At 39.5% G+C, this 17,732-nt stretch overlaps 1 protein-coding gene across 1 annotated transcript; it reads left to right on the top strand.

Annotated features, from left to right (window-relative positions):
• Window positions 1-17,243, top strand: kctd16a (potassium channel tetramerization domain containing 16a; the record flags this gene model as incomplete). The annotated part of the gene is made up of 2 exons (XM_081382320.1): window positions 1-805; window positions 16,810-17,243. The coding sequence occupies 2 exons, from the start codon at window positions 1-3 to the stop codon at window positions 17,241-17,243; spliced, it is 1,239 nt and encodes a 412-aa protein (XP_081238446.1).
• Window positions 17,244-17,732: the final 489 nt, after the last annotated feature.

Genomic DNA, 17,732 nt, shown 5'->3' with positions numbered 1-17,732 from the left:
ATGGCCCTGATTGAAAACTGCAGGACTTATCAAACGCCCAAGGACAGTGGATGTGCTCAGAGTTGCTCTTCTGATGTGATTGAGCTCAATGTAGGTGGACAGGTGTATTACACACGCCATGCCACCCTCACCAGCGTGCCAAACTCACTGCTGGGGAAATTATTCTCCACTAAAAAGGACATTTCCAACGACCTCGTGCAGGACATCAAGGGACGCTACTTCATTGACAGGGACGGATTTCTGTTTCGATATGTTTTGGACTATCTCCGCGATAAGAACGTCGTCCTGCCGGATTATTTCCCGGAGAAAGGGAGGCTGAAACGGGAGGCTGAGTTCTTCCAGCTGCCCGAGCTCGTCAAAATCCTGACACCAGATGATTATATTCACAATGATTTTGACGAAGCGTCTCTGGGAAGCGATCAAAGACTGTTCCCTGCATCTTACCTGGACGCGCGCGATAGGTGCTACGGCTTCATCACGGTGGGGTACAAGAGCTCGTGCGCCCTCGGGAGGGACGCTGATCCAAAAGCTCGAGGAATACCCAAAATCTTTATTTGCGGAAGGGTCGGTCTGGCTAAAGAAGTTTTTGGGGACACGTTAAACGAGAGCCGGGATCCTGACAGGTTACCTGAGCGATACACTTCTCAGTTTTCACTGAAGTTTCGCCATCTGGAGCGAGCGTTTGATATGCTCGCGGAGAGCGGATTCCACATCGTCGCGTGCAATTCATCACTCACCACATCTCCTCACAACAGACATACAGAGGACAGAAACTGGGCCAACAACACGGAATATGTCTTCTACCGTAAGTAGCCTACAGCAAACAGCAATGGCAGTCGGTCATTATCATTATAATCATAATCGATTGTTGTAAATTATTAATTATATAAACAATAATCGATTAATTAAAGGCAAAATCGATTTTTTTTTGCAATAGTCAAGTCGTCACCTTTATTTATATAGCGACTTTTACGATAGCCTACAGATTGTATCAAAGCAGCTTCACAATGATGACATGAAAATAATACAACAAAGTTTGTTGAAAATTGCGTCGTCCACCTTAAGTAAGGCAGATCAATAATATTGTTGAATATTAAATGTAGGCTACCCATGCAAGCCAAAAGCCAAGGCAACAGTATTCAGAAATGTTTGACCACTGAATACTGGTCAATCAGAAGCAAATATAACAGTGCTCCCATTTATACAATCCTAATAAATAAAACATTTTGGATAAAGTGAATTTGAGTAAGATGCACAACATTACCAGCACTGTGAGTTTTCACACTTTTCTCAGCCGTTACCACTAGGCGGCGTACATAGTTTGTCTATCCTGATCAATTCTATAATCTGCCTCAAACTAAATTTTGCTCAATTCTTTAGGTGACAAATGCACGTCCCTTCAAGTATTAGTAGACTGAACTTAGTTTTTCCAGTAAGAACATTGATAGAAGAGAGAGAGAGAGAGAGAGAGAGAGAGAGAGAGAGAGAGAGAGAGAGAGAGAGAGAGAAGCTTTTGAGCCAATGCAGATGTGAAGAATTCCCTCAAGTATATAGCTCTCAGCAATATGAACAGAGTGTGGCATATGAATATTTCAGTAATCTACCAGAGAGATGGTCATGTCATCCCCCCTCCTCTCTCTTTTTCTCTCTCTTTATTTAAATACATGTGCACCTTTTGGATATAATTGTTCTCCAGTGCCTGCCTTCATTAGTTGTTAATTTGACTAGCTTTTGTCTTAAATGAGAGAGATATTGAAGCATATGGCCAATTAAAAATCACTTTGTGCTTAATTCCAAACGAGTCCCCTTGGAAAACCTAAAAAGAGAGGGCCTGGAACGGAGAGCTTCTGGAGGACAGTCACAAGATTTTTTGGGGCGAACGGACATATGGCTGCTTAATGATTTGTTCTCTGTCATCAGTATAATTACTGCAGCATTCAGCCCCTCCCATACACATAATGGAAAAACTTATGACAAATCAAGATATACAATAAAGGTATGAGTCATCATGCTAAATTGTAAATCACGGTTACTACATCTACGCCACAGTCACGCTGATATTCAGACCGACAGAATGATTGCAAATGTGATATTGGTTTTACTCAATAGTTTAAATCAGCATGAATTGTAAATTCACCCTATCTATTTTATTTTCTAAATACATTGATCTTATTGTGAACTATACATATGTGCATGTTTCTTTCTTTTTTTTACCTCGTAATGTTTAATCAAAATATCAGATGTATGCAGGACTTCTCCAATTATAGTCACTTAAACCCCATCCATGTAAGCTAACAGTCATCTTCATCCACTTTTTATTGCAAAACCCACATATCAACATCCAGTCAAAAACCAATGCATTGAACCAAGTCCCCGCCCTACATTTTTTCTTTTTCTGTAATCCGTAATCTTTAATTCTGTAATCAAAGTTTCACTCTGATGTAGGCTACATCACAACATGGTAGTAAAAAAATCTATCGCTACTTCCGTTTCATTGCAACTTTAAAGTAATCTGTAAACTGATTATAATGGAGAAAATGTATGTTCTTAATATATTTAATTCATTAATTCATTAATGTATTATTTATTCATTCGATTCAGTCAAATACACTGAATTATTCAGGAATGAAACAAATGACTGTCCTTACAAGTGAGTCATTGAATCATTCATTTAATCGGTTTGTTCGAAAACATTGATTCATTCTTGAATAAAACACTGATACTGTCTGAGACAACGTTTAATTCTGCTTGGGCTTGGTGGACAAAAAATATTACAAAGCAACTGCACTACTGTGTTTAAAATGTAAGTTACTTATCATTAAGTTACAAGTGAAGTAACAGTTTTCCGTTTTGTTTTCATTAGGAAAGCACTTGATTGGCAAGTTCAAGTGTGCATACTTGTTTTACTGGGAAATGATACCATTAATTTATGTTTATATGTAAGACCATTGCTGAACTTTATGGCAGATAGGATTGTATGGCTTTTCTCAAAGATTTACAAGCAAACACAGAATTACTAAGAATCTCAAAGGGCAATCACATTCAAATTATCTTTCACAAAAATAATCACACAAAAAATCACCTAAAAATCCAGATACTCTCATTAAACTTCACATAAAATAGATGGTTTTTGTTGGTATTTCCTGTGATGCCTATTTCGTGTGCAGACTCATTCGTATATTTAAGCAAAAATAGAGAATCACCACTCGCTAGGGGTGTCATGAAATTATTTTATTGAGAGGACAGGAGTGCTGGTTCACTTGGTGCCCATAGATAGAGGAACGAAATAAGAAATGACAAAAGAAAAGAAAAACACTTTTTATCTACTTAGTTGTTACTTTATGTTAGGGTAAGATGTGACAATCTAGTACAATTTTTTATTTAAGCTGAAAGGGGACCTGGCTTTAAAGGGATAGTTCACTTTGAAATTAAATTTTGGTATGTTTTAGCTTACCTCAAGGGCATCCAAGATGTAGGTGTCTTTTTTTCCGCAAACTTTTAAATTTTGATATTTTTAGGTCAAACCGTTCTTGTCTGTCAGTCATTTAATGCAGGTCTATGGTCACTGTCTCAAAGAGCATGCACAGAGTCCAAATTAAAACAATTCCCCATCGTCCAAATTAAACAATTCCCCATCGTAAGTACACATTGATGGCCTAAGACACGAAACGAGCGGTTTGTGTGAGAAAACGAACAGTATTTACAGTATATTGTTTTTACCTCTTATACACAGCCACGTCCAAGTGATCTGAGCGCGTGCGCGCATCCTGGTGTGTGACGTGTACGCAGACTGGTGCATAGATATATACACTAGATGTCGCCTTAAAGACATTCGTTCCAATGAACTGCCGTAGCCAAGGCGACATCTAGTGTATATATCTATGCACCAGTTTGCGTACACGTCACACAGCAGGATGCGTGAGCGCCCTCAGATCACTTGGATGTGGCTGTCTATAAGAGGTAAAAACAATATAAATACTGTTCGTTTTCTCACACAAACCGCTCGTTTCGTGTCTTAGGCCATCAATGTGTACTTACGATGGGGAATTGTTTAATTTGGACGATGGGGAATTGTTTTAATTTGGACCCTGTGCATGCTCTTTGAGACAGTGACCATAGACCTGCATTATACGACTGACAGACAAGAACGGTTTGACCTAAAAATATCAAAATACTGCGGAAAAAAAGACACCTACATCTTGGATGCCCTTGAGGTAAGCTAAAACATACCAAAATTTTATTTCAAAGTGAACTATCCCTTTAAATCCTAACCTATTACTTCTTTTAATAAACCAAACAAATGAATTTGACAGCTAGTGATCATCATGAATTTTCAGGATGAAAAAAGAAAAAAAAAAGAAGAAGAAGCAGGTTTGACTTTATTTTCCACAGAAAAAAAGTCATATGAGTGTGGAGACACATTAGGGTGGGTCAATGATCACACAATTTTCAGTTTAAAGCAATAAATAAATAAATAAAAAATAGCCTACTAATATGAATGACTGTTAATATGTGTTTTCCACCACAGTGTTAGGCAATTGTGCATTGTATATTTGTTGCATTTAAAGTTGCATTTACTCTGTTAACAAGATAAAATTATAATGTTGCAAGATCATTTCAAATAATGGTTGAAATGTCATATTTTCACTTTACCCTGCACTGTTCGGTTTACAGCATGATTGGTAGATTCTTGTCTCTCTTCTGAATTAGTTTGCTCTTGAATCCCCTGGTAAATGAACCAGTTGCTTTTTACAGGCCTCACTGCCTTATTTGTGCTGTTACTTCTCAGAACATCAACCCCATGACACATCTGACCAATTTAGACTGCCCAAATGATTGGTATGGTAACATTTGCGGTTTGCTTTTCTCAGTTTTTCCTTAAAGCTTCTTGCATGCTTATTTTCTTTGTCTCTTACTCACTCATCCTCTTTCTTGTGTACTTCATCACTTTACATCGCAGCCCATTCTTAGGGTTAAAAATGTGCTGCAGGTTGTCCTTGACATTTTTTTTATATTATTTGTACCAACTGCTCAGTTTTGTCTTTGAGTGAATTAATAGTCGTGATTAAAGGCCAAAGATCACAGTTACAGTGAATTCTGTTAGGCAGAAAAACGAATTGCATGAGAATCATGCAGTTCATCTCACACATAGCCACATTTCATAGCTGCATTTAGACGGGAACTCATTTACTGACTTTTCCCTCTTTTTTTATTGCCTGCATCAGTTTTGCATTTTGACCCTAAATTTCAAGGCTCTGAAGTCTAAATATTTAAAATTCTGTCATGTTGCACATTAATGACGAACAGCCCAGAATATGTAAAACAATACATGTTTCTTCTCCTGAAAGTTAACACAATAAGAATAATTTATGAATTTCTTAGAAAAAAGTTGATCATTATCAGTAACAATCCCTCTTCAAATGGACGAGTTTTATTCTTTTGATCATTAAGGACCAAAACTGTATAGCTAATTATTTACATCACAAGCCAGCTTGAAAGTTTTCCAATTAAAAATCTATTCTTAAGGTCACCTTCTCTGTTGCCTAAGAATACTGATGAATTATCTATGGCATGTTTTTGCATCATAAAGCAGAATCATCCTGTGAAGTTAACTCTGCACGCATAATTATCTCTACATTCAAAAGCTAGAATTTAGCTCACACTATATAATTTTGCATTTAATGTAACCCAACATCACGACTTGGCCTGTCAAGTTGTTTCCAGTCCAGTGCAGATTACACATTAGTGTGGGCCCTGTGGGGTGGGGGTAACTGTTATGGCCCGCTCGTTGAAGTGCCTACTCCAAGTGCAACCCAGATCCCTTATATACTCTAATCAGCTAATTAATGAACATTGGGGTGCAAATCAGAAATTCCCACGCTCTGCCCCAACAGGTAAGGGGAAAACAGCCACTAAACTTGTCAAAATAAACCATGGTAAGTGAGAGATCATTTTGGCCATTTCCTCAAAGAACCTCGTGTGAATATGCAGTTTCTATTATTCCTGTGAACACTATTTACAGTCTTTATTGAATTGGCACAAGAAACAAATCCTGTGTCCACTGTGGGAGTTGAAATGGGGCAGATATAGACTGTTCCTATCTCTATCTATAGGCTGCTGTACAGAAAGAGTCACTTGGCCCACCTGAGATTGAAAGTAAATGGAGAAGAGCGAGAAAGCAGTGCAAGTGGTTTTCCCAGCAGAACCAGCCATATCAACTGTGTTTAAGATTTCTGCGCTTAAAGGGATAGTTCCCCCCAAAATTTAAATTAGCCCATGATTTACTCACCCTGAAGTCATCCTAGGTATATATGAATTCTTCTTTCAGACGGATACAATCGGAGTTAAATTAAAAAATGTCCTGGCTCTTCCAAGCTTTATAATGGAAGTCAATGGGTATACGATTTTGGAAGTCCAATCAGAGCCTATCCATCCATGATAAAAGTGCTCCACGCGGCTCCGAGGGGTTAATAAAGGCCATCTGATGCGAAGTGATGCGTTTGTGTAAGAAAAATATTCATATTTAAAACTTTATTGACTAAAATAACTAGCCAGAGGGCCGTACACAAGTCGACTTACGCCAAAAGAGTATTCATCTGAAAGAAGAATGTCATATACACCTATGATGGCTTCAGGGTGAGTAAATCATGGGCTAATTTTCATTTTTGAGTGGACTATCCCTTTAAGAAAACTATGAAATTATAAGAGCACAGGGTTGATGCTTTGATATGGGATTTTGGGCAAAAATTCTATGTAAGATATACTGTAAGATATTGGCTGCATCCAAAATGCATCGTATGCTCACTTCAGTATCTCGCCGGAAGTATCATCCGGGTACTTTTTTCCTACACTTTTATGAGTACTGTGAATTCAGACATATTGTCTGCACCGAAAACATTGGCAGCTTTCTTGTTGCCTCGCTGCCCTATCAGGCAATGACTTTGCAGGCAGCGTTTGTGCGCGAAGGTACCTCACGAAACTGATTATGGACAGACTTCTGAGGCAGCGTAATGGTTTAATGATCTACAGCAAAATAGAGCGAGGTTTGGTTAAGACTAAGTGAATATTTAATGACTACAATAGTAATTTCTCGCTAGAAATGACATCATAAGTGGTCAAAATGATCAAAAATGTACATTTACACTGATGACCAGCCGCAACTTGTGATCAAAATTTTTTTTTAGGGGACGCATCCTCCTCTACTCCCCCTAAAGTGAAGGCTAACCGGACATTTCATGTCATTTTTACAGTTAAATCGTGTTAAATGTATAAGAAAGACTAATCAAATTTATGTTCTATAAATGTTTACATTTTTACTGTATTTTTTTTTTAAATATAATTATTCTTGCAACCATAGCTGACAAGATTTTTTTGTTGTTGTAAAAAGTAGATTTTTTTACAGTGTACAATGTGAATTTTTACAGCAGTTGCTCTTCTTTAGTATTATTCCTGCTCTCCTTCACTGTGCTTCTCTATGACACTGTGGAATTTTTCTTTCTCCACATCTCAGAAGGAAACACTGTAATAATGACAGGGTGTCTGTCATCTCTTTCTATGGTCTTATTCCACCCCATCAGCTCTTCGAGAGGGATCATGACTGATTTGAGATGATCTGGACTCTCCAATCTGTCTGTCAGGCACTTCTTTGCCAAAGACGCGCATGGCCGCCTTTAACAAAGGAAAGAGATTGCAGCTCGTGTCAACATCAGTCAGAGGATGAAATTGTCACATTGCCTGTAATCTTCCAGCACAAATCCTCTGGAGTGCAGACTTGGAGACTGGGATTCACATTACTTGTCCTTAGATTAGGACAATGGGTGACCTATTAAGCCCTTTTTCAAAATCTTGATTTCATTTTTTTCTTTGGGTCTACTAGGTTTTGATGCTTGAATGTTCCCAAAACACAATATTTTTAATATATTTTACATGGTTGCAGCACCTCTCTTCCCATTCTGTCTGCAATGCTCGGTTTAGTTACGGTAAGCCCCTCCTTCTGAAAAAATGCGGTATGCTCTGATTGGTGGAGAACAGTGTGTTGTGATTGGTCAACCTCTTCGAGCGTGTTTGGGAAATGCCACGCCCCTTACCATAACCGTCAGTTTCAACACAATACTAACTAGGCCTCGCCCCCTTTATTTTGCATATATCTATTGGTCGGGAATTATTTAAATGAGGGATATTGTGACATAATCGTTCCCAGAAGAAAACTCAAAATAACAATCGAGGGGCGTTTCAGGGAGTTTAGAAACAGTTCTTACTGGTATAGAAAATAACTCCCTTTTGAGTGCTCAAACAGCAACATTACACACTAAAGAAAGTTGATAATCTAAAAAAAAAGCAAAAAAGCACAAAACTTTTGGACCCTTCTGTCACCCTGCCTCATTTCAAATCAGTCAGCTCTTTTTACATTCGTACACCTCATTAGTATTATGAAAAAATATTTAATATTAATATTAAATTCACATTTAATTAAATTGTTACTTGCCATTTCTTTGTAATTAATTGGGATTAACTAATGAGTGAAAATTGTTTCTACACCAATTTTTTGTTCAGTGTTTCTCAATATTCCAAGTAAAATGTTTATGTTTCTTAGATACAATCTCTTTTTATCTGCAAAGATGAGTCTTATGACTGCTCCCCCGCAAGAACAGAATTGGCCTACTTTGTACATTAACAAGCACATAAACATTATCATACCTCAGGCAAAGCTCAAAACCATAAGTGAGGGACTTTAACCATGGGAACGCTGCATATTTACACAGACCTCTTGTAGTAAGGCCACTGAGTTTATCAACATCATACATGTTGAATTGATGTTGATTTAACGTTGATCTGCAGTTTTTCATAGAATATAGCTTATGGCTTCCAGAATTCAGGATAGGTATCAGCGGTCTCATTCTCATTAGTCTCAGCCTCAGACGTCACGCCCACAGAACGTTGGCTAAACGTCTGATGCATATGGCACACTTTTCTGGAAACACTTCAGGAGTTTCGAAGTCGCGACCTGATTGGTTGAATTCTACAGGATGTCCGCGAGACGTGTGTGTCGCGTTCTTTAACAGTCCGTCTGGAAACAAATACCGTGACGCCAAAACCCCACATGGAAGAAGAAAGCCGTTGTGTTTACAACTGAGACAAATGAGCGCTTACCAGGATCAACTAAACGCTGGATTTTCAAAAGTATGTTAAGTTTGCGGCTCCACCGTTGCAGTAAACTTGCACAACGTTCTTGAATGAATCATTTATTAAATGCACGCCTGTCTGTTATTGTAGGGACATCGACATTATATTGGCACGCCCATAAACATGACGCGGAACAAAACGAACTGTGATTGGTTGCGTTATATGTCAGTCAAACGTCCTCTTGGCCAAGAAAAGCTGCGATAGAGTCCAGACCTTCTGCCGTCAGTCTGAAGGTCTGGCTACGCGAGACTACATTCTCATTAACAAACCTTAAGTGTGCAGAGAGATTCTTTTGCTAATTTCCCACATCAAACCATTCTGTTGAAAATCAAGAGGTTCATTTTTTGTCTTTTTTATGATCTGAAGCCAGAGCCACAAAAGCTGAGTGTGCAGGGAGACCAATACCTGCAGAAGGAATTTTATTTCTATCTCAGTAATATTGATGGTTATCATTGTTTTGTGCAAACCGAGGCTGAGAGAAATAGCTCAAATCCAGAAATGCCTGCAGGGTCGTGGTGAGTATGATTGGTTGACTTTCCTGGCATACCAAAATGGACGGCTTGACTCAGTCATTTTTCAAGAGCTCAGAATATTTATTTTTTCCTTGCTGTTTGTAGATAGACCCTATATTTGAAGCTGATCTACACAGCCTAAAAGAAAATTGTATTGCCCCACTTTTATAGGTTATTTGATTAGTACATCTTTTATACATTTGAAATATAATTGACACAAATGAGCAAACTATGGCTATAGAGTGCTGCCAATAGTATCATCCTGGTTCCCTTGACTAAAAGCCAATAGGATTTTTACATTGGCTTTTGGATTATTGCAGAAAATTAGCTCTCATAAGCTTTGTTCATCATAACAATCTTCACGATAAACTACAGTACGGTCGCATGACTTCAACGTCACCATCACTAAGCTTCCAGCAACTCTTTCAGTCTTTATTTAAAATCTACAAGTTGAAAAGGTTGAAACATCAGTGATAATCTTGTAATAAAAAAATGACAAGAAACCATATTTCTTTTTGTAAAATTTTAGTTTTATCAATAATAGCCAATATAAAAGTTTAAGTAAAAGGTACAAGAAGCTATACAATAAGACATAAAGCAAACAATTCAGTCAAATATCCAAATGCAGCGCTCTAGTCTAACATTACAACAGTAAAGTTAAATACAAATATGAAACTAAACTTAGCCCTCAGCCAAAACGATTGGCAGGGAACGAATTATATATTCACGAGACCAAAGATTGCCTGTTAGGTCTACACAAGACGAATTATATCTCATGTTTAACCACTACCGTCGGAGTCAGCGGCGACCGTCAGAAGAACTAACGTTAGCCGAGGAAAGGCTCATCCAGCCGGGAAACATGAGCGCCGAGCGCCCGCTGATCGCATGGATCCGGGGAAAAAAAATCATCTTTATAAATAAACCACAGATTTGAGCTTTAAATAACTACATTCTCGCCTGAAAAATTCTTAAAATTACATTTCGTGATACAGTAACAGTAGTATTATATTAAACTGTATATTAAAAAATGGCGCTTCTTATGTTGTCATTCCCCTTGTAGCACGCGCAAGTGACGATTCTCTGTCAACCAATCAACGTCCTGCAGTGAGTCTAGCTCCACCTTTTAGTACCGTTCCACTGTGCTAGGTACCCCAATGGAAGGGTACCTAAAAAGTGGTACGGTACGGTTCGGCATTTTGGTACCATTCACAACTTTTGATAGTTGAAACGCAAATAAATGCGTACCGTTCCGTACCATACCGTACCGTACCACTCAGTGGAAACGAGCCAAAAGAAGGTAATCCAACAGGACCGAGGTGGAGATGGGGGTTCGGCAGACTGGGAGTGGGAGTATGGACAATGGTGGAACCGAAGGAAAGGAGAGCCCAGCGAGCCATATGAGTGGAGGGTTGAGGCATTGACCCAGAAGTCCGAGGCGAAGCCAGAGAAACAATGGACCAAGGTGGAGCCAACGGGATGAGGGAGTCCGAGGGATGACGGGCCGAGGTGGAGTCCGGGGCTCGGAGGCCTGAGGTGAAGCTATGGAATCGACACACTGGGGCAGAGCTGGAGACTTGTAAGCCAAAGGTGGATCCGAGCAGTTGGCTGGAGCCACTTAAGGAGGAGCCGAGTGACTGAAGGGTTCCAGTGGAGGCGGGGCCGAGGAACAGTATGGATTTTTGGTAGAATGGGAGCTAACGACAGAACTTGCGACCATAGTTGACTTTGAGAAACGCACCCCAGGATCATAGAGTCCATAACATTAACTTGGATTCAATGGAACAATTCAACCTCAGGGGTGAGGTGAAGGTGGGAATCAGCTTCAGGATGTCTCCTCTGGGACGGACGTGGTAGCTGGCACTATCTTCAGGGCAGACCGGTAATCTGGTTTCGGCTCCGGGACGAACAAGGCTGCAGCCACTGGCTCTAGGGTGGAACTCTCCACAGACAGGGGTCTTCTGTGGGCACAGGCTCTGGCTCTAGGTTTGGGGTAGTGATGGGTGATTTCGAAACACTGCTTCATGAAGCTTCGAAACCTTTACGAATCTTTTGTTTCGAATCAGTGGTTCGGAGCGTGTATCAAATTGCATGTGAAGTCACATGAATTCAGTGAACAAGGCTTCATTAAGTCATAACTGTTTTGAAACGTTTCAAAATTTAAATGGTTCAGTGCCTTTGGACGATTATCTTTGTGAACCCATGAATCACTGATCGCCCCCCAGAGGCGAACCATTAAACAATGGGTTTTTACCTGATCTCTGATCAGTTTTATACATTTTAATTATAAATTTGTATAAATAAAAGGAATAATTGTGGTTAATAAGTCCCTTATTGGCCTGTTTAGCTGAGCAGTCCATAAAAAACAAACAAGCCCTGAAAATTGACAAAAGAACACATATTATACAGACCCTTGATATTTAATCTTATTAGATTATTAGGTAATTGCATTTGATAGATTTTACTTCCAATAAAACATTTGCAATTGGTGTGTAAAAGGTGTTTTTATGCATGTCTGGCCTGAGTTTTTTGTTGCATTTTCACTGTTCTGACCAGCAGGGATCACCAGCGTATGGTATTTTGAACGCTTCGAAACAGTGAATCATTTTGCGAAGCAATTGATTCAAAGGTTTGAAAAGCTTAGTTTTTCCCACCACTAGTTTGTGGCTGGTGTGGGCTCAGGGTCTGAGGTGGGCGTGGGCCCAGGTTCAGGTTCGGGGTTCGTGGCATGCAAGCAGTGTTGGGCAGCGTTACGTATTACAAGTAACGTGAGCGTTGGGTGTAATCAGATTACTTTTTTCAAGTAACTAAAGTAACACATCACTTTTAAGTTTACAACAAAATATCTGAGTTACTTTTTCAAATTAGTAATGTAAGTTACTTTGTTTTCCCATTTGTTGGCTGACTTTGTATTTCCTTCAGCCTGAGGCTTATTTCACTTTTGGTTTGAAAGTGCCTTTACATTTGCCTAAAATATAACTTTTTTTGTTATTAAAAAACAAACAAGCAAGCCCAACCCAGGTGAGAAAGTAACGTAACACATTACTTTCTATAAAAAGTAACTAAGTAACAGAATTAGTTACTTTTTTAGGGAGTAACGCAAAAACTGTAACAAATTACTTTTAAAAGTATCTTTCCCCAATACTGTGTGGGACTGGGATATCGTCCTCCAGCTGTCAAGGTAGTGAGTTAGATAGGCAAGTCCCAAAAAAATCTCTGGTGTGGTCCTCAAGGAAGCGATCATCCCAGGCAAACGGCTAGCAGATCCATGTTTAAATCTTCTTAAATCTCAAGGAAGAGAAGATGAGGATCTTTTGGAGCTTAAACTTAAACAAATAAGGAAATTCCACAGGAGAAATACACTGGCAAAAACAAACATAACAGCTTTGTCAGTTAAACAAAGACAATACCACACAATGAACAGAAACAAACTCAGATCTTAAATACATAGGGGATAAAGAGTAGGTGCCATACAAACAAATGAGTGGCAGGAAATTGGGAACAAAGGACACAGGCAATTAACATAGGAAGTACAGACTAAAAGCCCATAAAACAGAACATAAACCTGACAGCTAAGTAGTAGAGATGTGCGATTACTTGTGTCTTTTTCTTCAGAGGAAAACTCTGAGAAGCAGGAGACTTAAGATAAATCTTTAACATCCCATTGATGTTAAGCGAAAACAATGCAGTTATTAAATAAATCTAATGTGAACCGGATATAATGGGTTTGTTTTCTTAAGCCTTGTGATTTCCTGTAGGCATAATCCATAATTAATACCACAGTATTTAGTAGTTAAACATCTCTCCAAACTTTAATGCACACAAACACAGGAAGCATTACAGCTGCAGGTCATAAGCACAAATACATTAGTTGCCGCCCCTATGATTAGCATCAGCTGCTTCATGTCAGCATTAGAAGATGGAGTGTTAATTAGAAATGCATAGATGTGCGTCACACTATTTTTAGGATTGCTGTCTGAGCTGTAGTGCTAGCAAACACATTACACCAGGCAAGCTGCTCAGGAGAATTCAGATCTGAAGCACTCTCAGGCATTTAGATACAATGCATTGTGGGTAGACACCGGTGGGTGGAGGCCCCTTGTGATGAGATTGTCTCTGCTCAAGCCCGGTGCCAAATGCATCTCTCAAGCTTGTGTAATTCATGAGAATGCACTCACATACGGTAACTGATTTAACTCCGCAGACAAGCCCCGACCGTAATGGGTCTGCAATATGATCCAGGCAGCCGTGTGCTTCTCTGTAGTCGGTTGGAGATCAGAAGACAGAGGATGGGGTGGATCCAGCAAAATACAATCAATTTCTTGTCTGATAGATACTGCAGCCATAAGCTTGGTGAGTATTAATGGTAAACAGCCCCAGATTAGCCTAATGTCCTGCTGACCAAGGCCATTTGATATTTACCCCTTACAGTAATGCCAATAAGAAACGATTGTGGAATGCAATGTCTCGAGATCTTTACAGACTGTTTGGGAAATGTGAAATGTGAGTTTTCATATAAACGAGGACAACAGTTAGCTAGGGAGCAGTTTCAACCCAGCTTATCTAGTTTTATGGCAGCGTTATTGTTGCTCGCCTCCGTTCTTGACTTGTGGTCCCATCAGGCTGCACCATCCATTTTGCAGCAATCCTTCAATAAAAGCCTCTCTATTCACCCTGCATACGCTGCAGGAAAAAGAAGTGAAGATGAGAGATGGACAGAGAGCAGAAGTGGATGCAAGGGGAAAGAGGCGAACCTGGTTTAATTGTTATGCAGGGAAATGTTCTGCTTATTCTGGTGTCAGATTCATGGATTCCCATTAGAAAGCCACTAGCAATCACACTGCCTTCAATTAGCCTGTTATTGCATTCTGTAAAATGTATTTGCAGCTCAGTTGAATGAATTTGTTATTAATCAGGATAAATTAGCTGCTTTGGAGATACAATGAACACACATTATTGCTTCTGAGAATCGTGTTTAGCTAATTATGATATTCAGATGTAAAATACCATCCCTCTTTGCAGACAGTGTCTCATTGGTGATCATTCTTTTTAATAGTATGTCAAGCTGATAGGAAAAGGGGGGAAATTCTATACATGAGTGAAAGAAAGAGAAACACCAATAACAGGAAGATGGAGATATGGTGACCCCTTGGGAGAGTCAGACTTATTTTATCGAGCCTCTGTCAAGCTATAGGTATATATGTTCCCAAAACCACATATGTTATACACGCACACAAATGTGCAATCTTATGCACATACTTTGATTTGGGTGGTCTCTCAATGTAATGTCCAGGTCAAATTTTTAAGCATATTGCAGATTATCATAATGCAAAATAATATAAATGATCATTACCGTACATGAAAGGTTTTTCATATTTTTTTTATATTTCTTTGCCACAGATGCACATGTATTACAAAAAATATTTTTTTTTTTTGCTTTGATTTTGACTTGAAATATGACCCGGACATGTTCACAGAGTTTTTTCACTGGAGTGGGAGGTGATTTGTGTCCGTGAACTGAAGGAGACACCTGGGCTCGAGGGGCGGTGATACATGGGGCCAATACAGCCCTGCCAGGAAACAGAATAGCTAGAGGTTGGTTTGCGGTCTGCCAGTGAAGGTGAACAAGATGTCATCCATTCAAAGTTTTTCAGAGTGCTTCAAAGAAGAAGAGAACATGTTTGACTTTCAAATATTTATTTAAACTGTTTTAAACAGAAATTCAAGAGGACCATGTTTTTCTTATACTGTTTTTAAAGCTCAGCTTCTCCGCCTCTATCTCACTCAAGCATTAAAGTTAGGCTAGGCAATTTCGGAGAGGCTAGAAATAGCGAGCTAGCTTTGAAAGCATGAGATCCCACCCTCCCTTGAGAGCGTCTCCAAAGCCACGCCTCCTTCAAAACACATGAACGCACACAGCAGAGTCTGCAAAGCATCCCCAGAGACGGCGTTAAATTACCTCATGTCTCAAAGCACATAAAATCACAATAATAATGAAAGTAAACAACTTTCTTGTACAGAGGTCTTACTTGTACCACCTGACTGCTGCAGATTCATTTCAGCGTTGACGGTTATGACATGGTGTGAACACAACATGGCTTGTTGTTTTGGTTCAGGAGGAACTGTAAAAGGTGCTGCTGTTTGTTGATGGCTCTCAGTGACTGTGTGTCTAAAATTGTGTATAACCTTTTTATAAACTTTTAAGCGAGCAAGGTGTGCGGAGGTATGGAAATACATATGTTGACAGGCAGGTAGGACATCGTAACGGACCGAATGCAATGATCGGATGAAATTTTTTTGGTCCTGAGACTTCCACAGAATATATATGTCCATGTTTTAATATTTAGACCACTTCTATTATTGATTCCTATCCGGATGTGAAGAGAGTTTTAACCAGTATAACAAAAAGGGGGTTGGAGGGGTTCTGTCCCTTTGTTCTGCTAAGTTGATCTTTGGATCATGCAGTCATAGGCTGTTTTGACGCATGCACGTCCATCAGTTAACAAAAGGGGTTCATGCACACGGTTATCTTTTTCTCAGTCCTTTGTGGTTTTAGCAAAGTTCTTTGTCCAAAACACAAAACAAATCGATACATATAGTTCAAATGGTGATTTAAATACAGATTCTTTATGTCTTTGAAAAGGTCAACGTGATAAGGTCAAACTGCCAAGCGACTAGCTTGCACTCGTACATTTTAATGTGTTTCACTGTGTGAAGTGCACATGATGCTTTTTTATGCAAGTTTGTGAGTTTAATTTCTTTTGAGTAAATGGTGCGTGTTATACGGGCTACTTAAACGGTGGCATGAGCATCGACTTGTGTAAAATGAGAAACATCTGTGCCATTAGAGGGGTATTTATAATATCTGTATTGGTTGAACTGCATAAAGGGAAAAATAAAGAATATCTTTGCTCACTTCAGTTCTTTCACCTTTGTTATCGGGTTTCACACATCCTGATTCTTGATCGGACTCTGCAATCTGATACCTACAGCAAAATTGCACTGACTTCCAAAATGACTTCCAATTTGACTTCTGTTATCATTTTGGCTGTTTTTATTTTTAGCTCATATATGCTCTGTTGACATTTTGTGGGTTTTGTGGCTTTGTGTTTTTAAGGTGGCCCATCCGGATGGTCTTCTTCTCACTGCGACTGCTGCTGCAAGAGTCACAAGAGCGAGCGCGAGGGTGAGAGCGGCACTTCCTTCAACGAGCTCTCCACTTCCTGTTCCGAGACCCAATCAGAAGCCAGCTCTCCCCAGGAAACGGTCATCGTGCGTCCGGTCACCCGCCAGTCCAACATCCAGACTTTGGACAGGCCGGTGAAAAAGGGTCCGACCCCAATCCCCAGGAGAACTGACCTGCTTCGTGTGCGGAACACTGGGCCACGTGACGCCATGGCAGGGAAGAGGAAATCGGCCAAGGAGAAGATGACCCCAGAGCAGGAGCTGGAGAAATGCATCCAGGACTTCAGAAGGATTAAAATTCCAGTGCGCTTCCCGGAGAGGAAGTACATGTGGCAGTCGGAGCTCTTGAAAAAATATCAGCTCTGAAATGATTTCCTGCAGGCTCACTGAGCCTATTAGTGTGCAACACAACAAAGCTCTCAGCGCATAAGATGACATCATAATTCTTCTTTGCTCTGGCTTAATTGGCTCGTCTGTGTAATCATGCAGCAAGATGCACAATTAACAATTCATTGAACCTCAAGTGACTCCTAAAGGGACCAGTCCTGTTTTTCTACTAAGCACAATGACATTAAACCATTTTCACAGCGTCTAGACAAACCTCTCAAATAATAAAAACAGATTGTATATATACAAAAGAATCACAAGTGTGTATTACCTGTTAAAGGGATAGTTCACCCAAAAATGAAAATCAGACCATGATTTACTCACCCTCAAGTCATCCTAGGTGTATATGACATTCTTCTTTCAGATGGATACAATCGGAGTTATATTAAAAAATGTCCTGCTCTTCCCAGCTTTATAATGGCAGTGAATGGCAGTTTCTGTTTTGAAGTCCATAAAAGTGCATCTATC

Source organism: Scardinius erythrophthalmus, assembly GCF_964197995.2.
Source record: "Scardinius erythrophthalmus genome assembly, chromosome: 13".
Taxonomy (NCBI): Eukaryota; Metazoa; Chordata; class Actinopteri; order Cypriniformes; family Leuciscidae; genus Scardinius; species Scardinius erythrophthalmus.
Note: the sequence above shows the minus strand (reverse complement) of the source record. Positions and strands in the feature narration are given on the sequence as shown.